Source organism: Danio rerio, chromosome 2 (genome assembly GCF_052040795.2).
Source record: "Danio rerio strain M-AB ecotype USA chromosome 2, GRCz13ab, whole genome shotgun sequence".
NCBI classification, from domain to species: domain Eukaryota; kingdom Metazoa; phylum Chordata; class Actinopteri; order Cypriniformes; family Danionidae; genus Danio; species Danio rerio.
The window spans coordinates 12,210,962-12,224,854 of record NC_141022.1 but is presented as its reverse complement, the minus strand read 5'-3'; the positions used below and the strand labels follow the sequence as shown (position 1 = coordinate 12,224,854).

At 35.4% G+C, this 13,893-nt stretch overlaps 1 protein-coding gene across 1 annotated transcript; it reads left to right on the top strand.

Moving 5' to 3' along the window:
• Positions 1-7,258: 7,258 nt before the first annotated feature.
• On the top strand, positions 7,259-11,451 carry penka (proenkephalin a). The gene is given in 3 exon segments (NM_200083.2): positions 7,259-7,456; positions 7,698-7,835; positions 10,356-11,451. Coding segments are annotated over 2 exon segments (714 nt in total). The 5' UTR covers positions 7,259-7,456; positions 7,698-7,700; the 3' UTR covers positions 10,935-11,451.
• Positions 11,452-13,893: the final 2,442 nt, after the last annotated feature.

Genomic DNA, 13,893 nt, shown 5'->3' with positions numbered 1-13,893 from the left:
TAGAACAACATCACTGTTTGGAACCCAGCATTTTTTACAGTGTATTTTCCTATGGAGAAATTGAATTTTGAGTTTCTAGTTCCGTAACCTGATCATTAATGTACATAAACATATACTTTCATTGTATGAACAATTCTTAATATCTTCTTTTGTGTTCCACAGAAGAAAAAAAGTCATTCAGGTAGGTAACATCATGTGGACAGAGTTTTATTTTGTTGAGTCCACCCTTTAACATTAGGACAACACCATCTTAACTATTAATACCGTGATTAAATATGCACAAACCTGTCATAATAAAATATCCATTTACATAAATTTCATAGCTCATTAATATGAAACTAGCACTTTGTTGTAGAGTTTATGAAGATAACATGCCAGTGGGAGTGGAATGGTGTGCTAAACTAGAGTATTTTCCCTGCTATGACCCCCCGGCAGGCAAAACCATCATCACCTTGTAATTCCCTCGAGTTTAATGGATCAATACGATGCTTTCAAAATCCCCAGCGGCACATTAAAGCTATGGTGGCATCTATGCAAATTGCCACTTAAAACAGGTCCACACTGAAGTGTTACTCGCAATCTCCATGGCTTCTCATTTTGCATTTTATTTGATTAATTTACAGATTAGATTCATTGTTAGCCTAGAGGAAAGTTCGTTTTTTTTTTACTACATGAGGAAAACCAGCATAGTTCGGGTCAGGAGGATTGTTACACTGATCCATTATCGAAAGATGTTTGATTCCAAATTCATAAAAAAAGCATAGACCATTTTTAAAAGCTGAATGAATGATTAACAGTTTAATTTAAGACAGTGACTAAGTGCTTGATTATGTGCAGAGGTCTGTCAAATTTGTCCTCGTGGAGTCTGCTGAATTAATAAGAACAGCATTACTTCTCTTTCAAACTGATTAAAATTAATTACCATTTCCATGAACAGGGTTTCCTAATTGGATTCAAGAAATGATTTTTAGCCGTCCCAATGTTGTCTTTGAAATGTTATTGCCTCCATGTTTCTACCTAATTAGAGGAATGTGTTTACAGCCTTTAATTGTGTTGTTAGACGTCGTGCTAAAATGTTTAGTTATGCTCATAGCTCTGTGATATTTGATTCAAAGTCATTTCAATACAAAGATGTTAAGGTTTTGAAGTGACAAAGTGTGCATGATATGAATTTAGTCAGCATTAAATAAAATTCACCTCGAAATACATGTTATTGCTCTGTAAAGTGATGACCATCAAGGATTACCTTAATGAACCCATATAATATTTAGTTCTGGTAGTCACATTTTGCATGAAATAAAATTTGCAGAAGTGATTTTAAATACAGAAAGCATTTTAGATGCACGTAAAGCATTTGCTTTAATGTTTCAAATACATTTTAGTAAAACAAAATGTCAAAATATGGGTGAAATAATGTTCCATCATTGTTCAGTGTAAGAGTTAAGTAAAAATAAAACAACATACTAACGTTTTTTTCAAGTAGAAAAAAAGTTATTCTATTCTATGGTAAAACCTAGTTCAACGGACTATCGCAAAGTATTGAGATTGTATTATTTGATTTATTATTTATCAATTAATGTCATGTGGAGACGTAGTGGCGCAGTAGGTAGTGCTGTCGCCTCACAGCAAGAAGGTCACTGGTTCGAGCCTCGGCTCAGTTGGCGTTTCTGTGTGGAGTTACACAGCGGTACAGGTGAATTGAGTAGGCTAAATTGTCCATAGTGTATGAGTCTGTGTGTGAATGAGTGTGTGTGGATGTTTCCCAGAGATGGGTTGCAGCTGGAAGAGCATCCGCTGCGTAAAAACGTGCTGGATGAGTTGGTGGTTCATTTACTGTGGCGACCCCAGATTATTAAAGGGACTAAGCCGACAAGAAAATGAATGAATGAATTTGCAGGGGCAGCAGTCTTTAGGTTGTTTATACTTGCATCATGCGCACGCATTGACACAGCATATGCGTTGTTGCACAGCCCTCACTGTGGCCATCACTGACGTGCACCTCTCAAAAAATGTGACTACATAATTGTCACAATGATGCATAGCGCAAGCTCTGATTGGACGGCTTGGTAGTGATGATGAGTGTGGGCAGGGGTAAGAGCCATGTGAGCCAGATGGAGCGAGTGTTTACAAGTGTCGAGTCCCACGAAGGAGCTGCAAATGGAAACTGTTGTTTTGTGTTTACCTTATGATTTATGTTGTTGCATGTCCGCCAGTTCTCGCCTCAAAATGAGCAAGTTACTTTTTTTAAGCTACTTTTAAATTAACATTAAAAAAATAAAACACCAGCGAAAAAACTTGACACAGAGGAACTTAAAAACCTATTGCCAACTAGCGTTTTGGACATGTTATTGCAGAGCAATAGACAAACAGCACGCAGAAGTATAAATGCATGCCAACGCGCATTGCATGCGCTGTGGATCACGCCAATCACTTGACGTATATAAATCAGGCTCTAGGAGAGAACCCAGACTTCCCTCTTCCCAGACACTTCCTCCAGCCCCTCTGGGTGTACATAGTCCCTGCTGCATGTCCTGGGTCTTCCCTGAGGCCAGGACATGCCTGGAACACCTCCCTAGGTAGGCACCCAGGAGGCTTCCGAAACAGATGCCCGAGCCACCTCAGCTGACTTCTCTCTATGTGGAGGAGCAGCGACTCTACTTCGTGCTCCTCCTGGCTGACAGAGCTCCTTACCCTAAAAGGGTGCACCCTGCCAATCTGTGAAGGAAACAAATTTTGGCTGCTTTTTATCGAGATCTTGTCCTTTCAGCCATGACCCAAGCTCACGACTATAGGTGAGAGTGGTAATGTAGATTGACCGGTAAATAAAGAGCTTTGACAGACTGCAGCATTTACTGCTGCGGCTGCACCAATCCATCTGTCAATCTCTCGTTCCATCTTTCCCTCGCTTGTGAACAAAACCCCGAAGACACTTGAACTCCTCCAACCTGGAGATGGCAAACAACTTTTTTTCTGTGGAGCACCATGGCCTCGGACTTGGAGGTGCTGATTGTCATCCCAGCCGTGTCATACTCGTCAACAAATCACCCCAGTGCATGCTGAAGGTCAGTTTGATGAAGCCAGACATCCTAAGTCTCCTGGAAGGTCCGGGAGTCTCCAGCAAATGCATAGATAACAAATGATAATCTCCCGGAAATCGCACGTCTCCCTCATGGTCCTCAAATACGTTGCACCCCCCCCCCCCCCCATCCCTTCCACCCACCGCATCACTCCATCCAATCTATTGTTACACTGAAAATTTAAGGGTAAAAATGAATACTGTACCCACAGCTAAGGATTCTCAGGTATTTTACTTTTATTTATACTTTCAAATGTGCGGTGCCCAAGAGAGCTTGACGTGCTGCTATTTTAGAAAATCCTCAAAATGCATACACATTACAAAAAGCAAACAAATTAATATAACGCTGCATTTTCTCGCAACGCTTGCAAAAAGAACAGAACAGAGGACCCAAAAACACGATGGATGCCACTGTGCTGTGACTATCGCTCAGTAAAGTTGTAGTTGTTTTTTGTTGGTTTATTTTAACATCCTGATTCCCGTGTCTTTAGTATTTATTAGACTAAATAAGCATAACATAAATAGCCAGGTTCGTTCTGTGCTATTTGAAAGTGTTTTTTAAAAATGTGTTTTCGTTGTAAGGATTTGTGTGCACTCAAACTGATGAAGATATTTTCTCAGTTTACTATATGATTCATTTATTCTTTGCCATGATAACAGTAAATAATATTATATTTTTCAAGACTCTTTCATACAGTTTAAAGTAACGTTTAAAGGCTTAACTATGGCAATTAGGTTAACTAGGCAGGTTAGGGTAATTAGGCAAGTTATTGTATTGTATATATTAAAATGTTTATTAAAAAATTGAGACTGCTCTTATTCTAGCGGAAATAAAACAAATAAGACTTTCTCAAGAAGAAAAAATATTATCAGACATACTGTGAAAATTTTCTTGCTTTGTTAAACATTATTAGGGAAATAATAAAAAAGAAAAAAATTCAAAGAGATTTTATAGTTTTGATTTTATTTCATTTCTTGTCTGCTTAGTCCCTTTATTAATCCGGGTTCGCCACAGCGGAATGAACCGCCAACTTACCTAACAAGTTTTTACGAGCGAATGCCCTTCCAGGTAAAGTTTTGATTTCAACTATTAAAACAACAACCCAGTATAATAACAGTTAAAGTATGACCAAACCAGCCAACATAAGTTCAAACAACTAAAACTACTAATCAAATTAAGTTTTTTTACTTTTTTGTTAAACTTTTCAACATCGTAAGTAACATAGTAAGATTACAGTAGTTCTCATAATGCAATTTGATAGTGTAAATAAATGCAAAACACATAAATAACACAATATGGGAAACTGCTAATTAATGGATGTTCTAACACTGTGTAATATTCATTATTTACTAATTATCATTAGAATAGTTTTTTTGTAATTTATTGGGGATTATAAGCTCCCATTCACATCTGCCATCTTATCAATAATGAATCAATGAATTTCACTATACGGATGAAAAGTAATTGGGATAATTTTGTTTTATTGTGCCCTAAAATGTCAAATATAATGCAGTCAACAAAACAAAAGTTAGATTTCGTTTTATTCTATTCTCATTTACATCCTATAATCTAATGAGCTAGCAGTAGTTTCCAGTATCTAAAGCCTTTGATCTGGTTTAATCCTGACAACCAATTTCATGTACTTCAGACTATATGATGGAACCTGCAATAGAACGATCTATAATTTCCTGTGGTAACTTTCAAATTGCTTTTTAGTGACGTCAGTTGTGCATGAGCTCAATGAGGAAGAGTTTGACTTTTCCCTATAAACTGATATTCGGTCAATTGAGCAAATAGCATATCCCTAAAATGGGTTAGATGAGTAAATGTTATGATACATCTATTGGATAGATATTTGAAAATACTGAAATGAGGGATGTAAAACAATGACCTCAGATTGAGCAGTCAAAATAACAAGGATTTTGATTATAATATACTGCATGACACAGTAATGCTCAGGGCAAATCCACAGATAGTGTGGCTGGACTAAGCAATCAGTCATTTTCAGGAGAAAATACAGTACCAACTTCTTTCTTCAACACTTTGTATGGTTTAAAGAGGTATGCTGTCTGCCTGGACAGTATTAGAAGTCAATCTTAAATGCTCATATAACCTGCTGACCAGCACTCTTCAACACAATGGACCCTCGACAAAATCGCTTTGTTGTCTGAAGAGAATGAACTAGGCTACATTTTTTAAAATGATGGCCAATGTGGGCCAGTAGAACATCCTTCATTAAAGCAGTGAAAAAATCAGATTAAATTGCTCAACATAACAACAACTTGGGGCAAATAATAAAGTATTAAGGCTACATTTGAAAGCTTTAAAATGCTGCCTTCGGAGGCAGCATTCCAAAGCAGGAAGGCATCTAGGCACATACAAATCCAAATTTTTCTCAGGTACTTTGTTCTGATTGAATTTTGAAGACAGCATCCGTTTGTATACTCACCAGCCACTTTAGGTACACCTGTCCAACTGCTTGTTAATGCAAATTTGTAATTAGTCAATCACATGGCAGCAACTCAATGCATTTAGGCTTGCAAATATGGTCAAGATAATCTACTGCAGTTCAAACCGGGCATCAGAATGGGGAAGAAAGGTGATTTAAGCGACTTTGACGATGGCATGGTTGTTGGTACCAGATGGGTTAGTCTGAGTATTTCAGAAACTGCTCATCTACTGGAATTTTCATGCACAACCATATAGAGCGCAACCATCTCTACAGAGAACGGTCCAAAAAAGATAAATATCCAGTGTGAGCAGCAGTTCTGTGGGTCCAAATGCCTTATTGATGCCAAAGGTCAGATGAGAATGGCCTAACTGGTTTGAGCTGAGAGAAAGACAACAGAAATTCAAATAACCACTTGTTACAACTGAGGTATGCAGAAGAGCATCTCTGAATGCACAACCCGTCCAACCCTGAGGCAGATGGGCTACAGCAGCAGAAGACCACACCGGGTGCCACTCCTGGCAGCTAAGTACAGCAAACTGAGGCTACAATTCACACAGGCTCACCAAAACGGGACAATAAAATATTGGAAAGCGTTGCCTGATCTGATGAGTCTCGATTTCTGCTGCAACATTTAGATAGTAGGGTCAGAATTTGGCCTTAACAACAGGAATGCATGGATCCAGCCTTGTATCAATGGTTCAAGCTGGTGGTGGTGTAATGACGTGGGGGAAATTTCCTTGGCAAACTTTGGGTCTATTATTACCAATTGAGCCTCATGTCAATGCCACAGCTTATATCTGAGAATTGTTGCTGACCATGTCCATCCCTTTATGACCACAGTGTACCCATCTTCTGATGGCTACTTCCAGCAGGATAATGACCCATGTCATAAAGTGCGAATGATCTGAGACTGGTTTCTTGAACATGACAATGAGCTCACGGTACTCAAATGGCCTTCAGTCACCAGAGGTCAATCCAATAGAGCGCCTTCAGGATGTGGTGGAACGGGAGATTGGCATCATGGATGTGCAGCTGACAAATCTGCAGCAACTGCGTGATGCTAGGTCACCAAAATTTCTGAGGAATATCTCCAGTACCTTGTTGAATCTATGCCACAAAGAATAAAGACAGTTCTGAGGCAAAAGGGGGTCCAACCCGGTACTATGGTGTACCTAAAGTGCCTGCCTTCGATATCACACAATCCTGTGTGTTCCATTTCTGAAATGAACTATAAATAAAGTGTTGCTTCAGTGCCATTTGTGTATATATTTACATTTTGACCGTTTTTTTCTTTTTTTTTTCTTTTAATGGCATATTTAGTAAGATGTTAGCAAATATTCACTTCTCTCTATTTAGTTGTACCCAAATAAATAATGCTGTCTAGGAAATCTGTCAGAAATCACGAATGCTGCTTCGGCAGTAAGGCAACAAGTCAGCAGTCCATGCTTTTGGACGCAGTCAACATTTAGTGTTAGTTCGAGTTAAATGAATCCTATTACCTATGCACACAAATATTAACAGTAGCCATACTGTAAATGTGCTCTAGTCATTACATAACAGTTACCTAATTCGAGTATGGAAAACACATTAATTGATTATCTTTAGGCAAAAACATCATCACCGCCATCACTTGTTGCGTGACTCTTCCCGCCGACGTCAGACTGCAAACGGTGTGGCGCGTGACGTCAGGAGGAGACACTGCTTAAAGTTGTGAGTGTCCGTCGATTCGGAACAGAGCAGGTGTGGAGTTTATCCTCGAGCTGGAAGACAGCAGATACGAGACGAAAAACGCCGCAGCATCCGTGATAAGCGGCTGGCTATAGTGAGCTTTCTGTAAATCATCTCCTTTTTGCTCCTTTTGAGAAAATATTCAGAGAACATATTTAGAACTACAGTGGACATTGCCAGAGAAATCTGCTGTTAACAGGTAAACTGACGGAGGAATAAAAAACTTTGCAAAAGGATTAAAAGTAGGACAATGTAAATAATTTAGTGTAGCTTATTGATGGGGTGTTTTTATAAACGCATGCTTTTATTATTATTATTAATTTGTGAACTCTACGCATCATTAGTTTATAAATAAATCACCATATAATTTATCACTTTGCAAGACTCTAGATTACTTAATGTTTTCCAAGTGTGTGAAGGTTAAATGTTCGTTTTTGTAGCTCATGGCGTTAATGATGAACTCCTGGTGGACTGTGGCTTTGAGCGCCTGTCTCGTGCTCATGGTTCGGGCTGAATGCGGCAGAGACTGCGCGCTCTGCGTTTACCGGCTCCTCCGACAGACAGACATCGACACACTGGTGAGTTTCAGCTTCAAAATATACTTTATTACAAAAGTGACGCTAGGTTTAATGACGATGCATTTTTACTGGTGTTTCAGCAAAAAAAGTAGGCTATTTTTCAAAGGTCGGAGCAATTTGTCACACGTAGCCCAGTTAATAAGGCGTTTAAATACAATTAGATTATTATTATTATTATTATTATTATTATTATTATTATTATTATTATTAAGGCGACAATAATTGTAAATTGTATTGTTTTATAATAGTTTTACTGTCTGCATATTTAAGCTATAGTGTTATAATAAGGCTATAAACAATCATTTTACAGCTTTTCCTTAATAACTGGATATATTTGAGTTACATTTTTTGGCAAAACTATACAAACACTGACTTTCAGCTTAAATAAAAACTATGCTGCTTGCGAGGCTTAAAAGGAGCCTTCAGCATTTGTGTCTCTTCTAATGCCTTCAGCATCCTCTTAAAGATAAAGGTTCCACGATGTGATTTTCACAGTAATAGGAAAAATATATATATATTTGGAAAATGCAAAAAACCTATCGACAATTGGTTCCTAAAAAAGCTTTTCTTTCTTTCTTTCTTTCTTTTTTTTCTTTCTTTCTTTCTTTCTTTCTTTCTTTCTTTCTTTCTTTCTTTCTTTCTTTCTTTCTTTCTTATTAGCCTATTTTTTGTTCTCAGTGTGAAAAACATTTTTAAATGATAGTTATAAAGTTAAACGATTGTTTTATTTTATAATAAAATATAAAAACCCTTTAAAAACAAGTTATTTGTTTTTGATATTATGAGTGATATTACTTTAATGTGTTAGGAAAACACCCTCTAAGATGACTTATGTCTGCATTATATATACATTATATTATATTATATTATATAAAAAACATATATATTATAAAACATGTATTATTATTATTTTAAATATACAGTTAAACTCAGAATTATTAGACCCCTGAATTATTAGCCCCGTTTATTTTTTACCCCATTTTTTGTTTAACGCAGGTAACATTCTTTTAACATATTTCTGAACGTAATAGTTTTAATAACTCATTTCAAATAACTGATTTATTTAATCTTTGTCATGATGACAGTAAATGCTATTATAGATATTTTTCAAGACACTTCTATACAGCTTAAAGTGACATTTAAAGGCTTAATTAGGTTAACTAGGCAGGATAGGATAATTGGCAAGTTATTGTGTAACGATGGTTTGTTCTGTTGACTATCGAGAAAAAAAAAATTGCTTAAAAGGGCTAATAATTTTGACCTTTAAATGGCTTTTAAAAATTAAAAACTGTTTTTATTCAAGCCGAAATAAAACAAATAAGACTTTCTCCAGAAGAAAAAATATTACCAGACATACTGTGAACATTTCCTTGCTCTGTTAAACATCCTTTGGGATATAATAAAATAATAATAATCAAAGGGGGGGCTAATAATTCTGACTTCAACTATGTGAACTTTTGACTATATATTATATGAGTTTTTGACTATATATTATTTTGTGAGAAAAACTGTCTTTAAGCTGACTTCAGTCTACATTGTATATGTTATATTATATATAAAGATATATATCATAAAACATTTTTATTATTATTATTTTAAATATATCTGAAATATTTTTTTGAATATATGATAATATTTTAATGTGTTAGAAAAACACCCTTTTAGATGACTTAAGTCTACATTATATAGGTTATACCATGTAAAAAGATTTATGTATGTATATATATATATATATATATATATATATATATATATATATATATATATATATATATATATATATATATAAATATATATCATTAAACATTTATATATATATATATATATATATATGTATATATATATATATATATATATATATATATATATATATATATATATATATATATATATATATATATAATAAAACATTTTTATTACTGTTATTTTAAATATATCTGCACTTAAATAGCTCTAACTAGACATGATAGAATTAATTATACGTTTATTTTTCATATTTAGTTAATTTTTTGCAATTAATGTGAGAAGGTGAAAAGGAACTTTAAATGCAATAAAAACCTTACCTTTTTATGCATTAGAATGTGTCCATGTTTTAATGAATTATTTATTATTATTTTATCTTTTCAAAAAAAGAAAAAAAATACTATCAATCATTCAAACGGGTGTAGTAGATACCAAGAAATTGTGTCAGGAATAATGTAGAACCATAATCATTTGATGGCACATGAAAGACTTTGAGGAATATTGTCATACTAATAATACTGCTTATTATAAATTGTTACTTTGTCATTACTTACAAACATTGTCAGCAATTTTTTAAATAATTTAAAATACAATTCAATTTAGTATGATCACTTGTTCTACTATATATGTTATTAAGTACAAGTCATAACATAAGAGTGCTGTTTTAGTACCAGTTGACAGCATTTTCCACTGCGCAGACTGTCATCATCACTCTTTTTAACAGCAGACTGAATGATTGTGCCCTCTGCTGGACTGATTGGTCATTCTCTCTTATAGGCCTGCACATTAGAATGTGAAGGGTCTGTGGACTCCAGAAAAATCGAAATCTGTAAAAACATCCTCACCGAAGAGGATCGCCTTGCCATCGACAGCCTCAAGCAAGATGAAGAGAGTGCAAACCATGTTCTCGCCAAGAAATATGGTGGCTTCATGAAGCGTTACGGCGGCTTTATGATTAAAAAAGCAGCAGAAATCGGTACAGGAGCCCCAGCTGAGAGTGACGGCACAGGGGCCATCAGTAAGAAATATGGAGGCTTTATGAAGAAGGCAGACGATGGAGCTGAAGACCAACAGGTGGAGCTCCTGCGAGAGATCCTCCGAGTTGGACTCTCTTCAGAGTCAGATGATCAGCCTGATGGGGACATGGTCAAACGCTATGGGGGCTTCATGAGGAGTGTACAGGAGAACACTGGGAGAGACCTGCACAAGAGATATGGTGGCTTTATGCGAAGAGTGGGCAGGCCTGATTGGTTGGACAACCAGAAAAGCGGTGGGCTTCTGAAACGCACTTGGGAGGAAGGAGGCGAGACGGCGCTGCCCGACATGCAGAAGAGATACGGAGGATTCATGGATTAGAGCAAAAAACATGGACACCCATCTTAAAACAACCCTCTTCCTACTTTGTGTAGAGCTTGCACTGTACCAATTTCATGTGAAGCCATTTTGAATTTCTATTTATTTCATTTGTTTTTGTCTTTGCTGCTAAATATTCCTTTATAATGTACAGTGTATGTTTGTTCTAGGGTTTGTGTTTTGAAAAAAAAAATTCATCTTTCCATTCTCTTACCATGGAATCACAAATCAGACATTTGGTAAAGACAGAGGACAATAATCGAACCATTTCTGGGTCACGTCCCCACAAATGAAAAGCACTTTTGGCGGTGTTGCTTTGTTCTCATCTCATCACATTATTAGTCCGCTTCGCTCATTGAACATTGTTGGTGAGGTTAAGTCTGCTGTCTGCACTTGATGTCTTAATGATTAATGCATTTCCTTTACAAAACTTTATACAGTTTTTGTTCCTGTTTAAATCGAGGCAACATTTTGAGCTATTAGCTGTACAGAATACAATAAATTCATCTTACTGCAGAAGAGAAGTGTCTCTTTGAGATATTTGTTTTTCACAAATTGAGCCATCCTGCTGAATGAAGCTATCTTATTAGAGTCTAATTACCTTAATGGCTCTCTTTAGAAGAGTTTGATAGCAACATTTTTACTATTCAGTTTATAGTCCTACATGAGCAGCTGTTTTATTTGGTAGGAATGACTTATTTCACATGAAACAGTTTACTATAGATTAGGTTATTGTTTGTTTGGTTGTAAGCTTATTTTATTTATTATGAGAATGACAAGGGATCTATTTATAAAAGTGTTATTGTTAAGAGGAATTGTGTGGTAACTGTCAGGAGGTAATTCACCTTCATATTATTTTTATTTATTTATTTATTGTGGCAATGGTGAATTTCATAAGAGGCAAGATTAGAGATTAGATAATGTTAGTGGGTTATTGATTGACTGATTGCGGGCACGGATATTGTCCTTGTGGTGTGGTCTCAACTCATAAAAAGTGTCATACAAGGAAATGAAAAATGAAAAAAAAAATCATTATTATAATTGTTACTCATTTTTCCTTCGACTTAGTCCCTGTGGAATCACAGTGGAATGAACCGGCAATGATTATTCATGAATTATTAGTTATTGAAGTAATGAATAAATAACAATGAACAAATTATTGAAATATGTAACTAACATCAAACAGTTTACTCAAGCAAACTAGCTTCATTTTATTTTGTTTTATTTATGTATTCATGTTGAAGGATTAATTTAGTGAAGAGATGTGTATGAGAGAAGGGGGGTGGGGGTGGGGTGGGGAGGGGGAGGGGAGGAAATATGACATGATTGTTATCAAAGATGTCATTTACTAACTAACAAATGAACAAAATGCTGAAGCAGATTATGTTTTATTTATTTATTTATTTTTTTGTTGTTTCTTTATTTAGATGATAAAATTTAGTTACGGTAAGGGCCTGACTCAAAAATTATGCTATAGAGGGAGATTTAAAAAATATAAATTTAGTGATACATGCCCATAGACAGCCTAGTGAAAGGGGTGGTTCTTTTTTTCCAAAAAGTGGACCTTTTTGCAGTTATTCGACTCATTTTCTTTTTAATTATGAGATTTTATATTGCATTTTAGTGACAATTTAAGCACTTTTTTGCTTGATTAGCTCATCACATGGTCACACTTTTTAATGTACCAAAACCTTTTTCAAAACATTTAGAATAAAGAAATATGAAGGCTACTTATTTATAGGACACTTTATATCACCAAGAGAAAAAAATAGCAGTCTGTTAAAGTTTTACATTTAAAACTGTGATTTATTAGTGAACTGTGTTTATTGTCATTTATTAGGCAAATAACAAACTGGCTAGCACATTCAACTTCCCACAGTCTAAGAATTATACGTTTTGAATCAAAAAAATAATAATAAACATAAAAATGTAAAGCTTCACAATTTTAGCTTTTCTTGTAAGGAAAAAGTACATTTGAAAATTAATGGATCACAACAACAGTCGAATAAGTATTATTTTGAGCTTTTATTTTTTTACAACAATAAGGTCCACTATTTAGAAGAAGTTAAAAGACGTTATGGAAATGTTTTCTCTATAACAACAATACAGTCAAAGTTGACTTTACTTGCATCAGATTCTACTTGGTCTTAAAGCCTTTTTCGATGGGTTATTTTGATAACTTATGATGGCATAACAAGTCAAAATAAGACAAATGAGTTCCTGTATGAGACAAATTCTGGACCTTTGTCAGGTGGATCTTTTGAACCACCCGAACCCCCCTTGACTTCAGGCCTGTGTTATAGTTATAATTATCAAGGAAGTCATTCATTGACTCATTACATAAAACAGTTACTTTAAGCAGTATATAATGTCATTTTTATTATTACAAGGAAATATTAATAAGAAAATAATGATTGAATATTATTATTCATACAAGAATTATATTACTATTATGTAACTCAGGAAATGTCAAAAGACTTCGAAAGACTTGGATCAGAGAGATAGTGGTAATATTATTACTACACATTTTTAGATATTGATTTATGGATATCGTTTTTTTTACTTGTCTTACTAGTGTTCAATGAGAGGCACACAAAAACTATGGTGACTGAGAGAGCTTAACATGCTGCAATTTAAGAAAACACATGCAATTACAAAAAAAAAAAAAAAAAACAGCAAATTAGGAAAAGATCTTCATCTGTTGACAGCACACGTGCTGCAAATCCTCACAACGCAAACACATAATTTGAATTTTTTTTTTAATTTTCACATGACGGGCGAAGCAGTGGCGCAGTAGGTAGTGCTGTCGCCTCACAGCAAGAAGAACGGTGGGTCACTGGTTCAAACCTCGGCTCAGTTGGCGTTTCTATGTGGAGTTTGCATGTTCTCCCAGTGTTCGCGTGGGTTTCCTCCGGGTGCTCCGGTTTTCCCCACAGTCCAAAGACATGCGGTACAGGTGAAT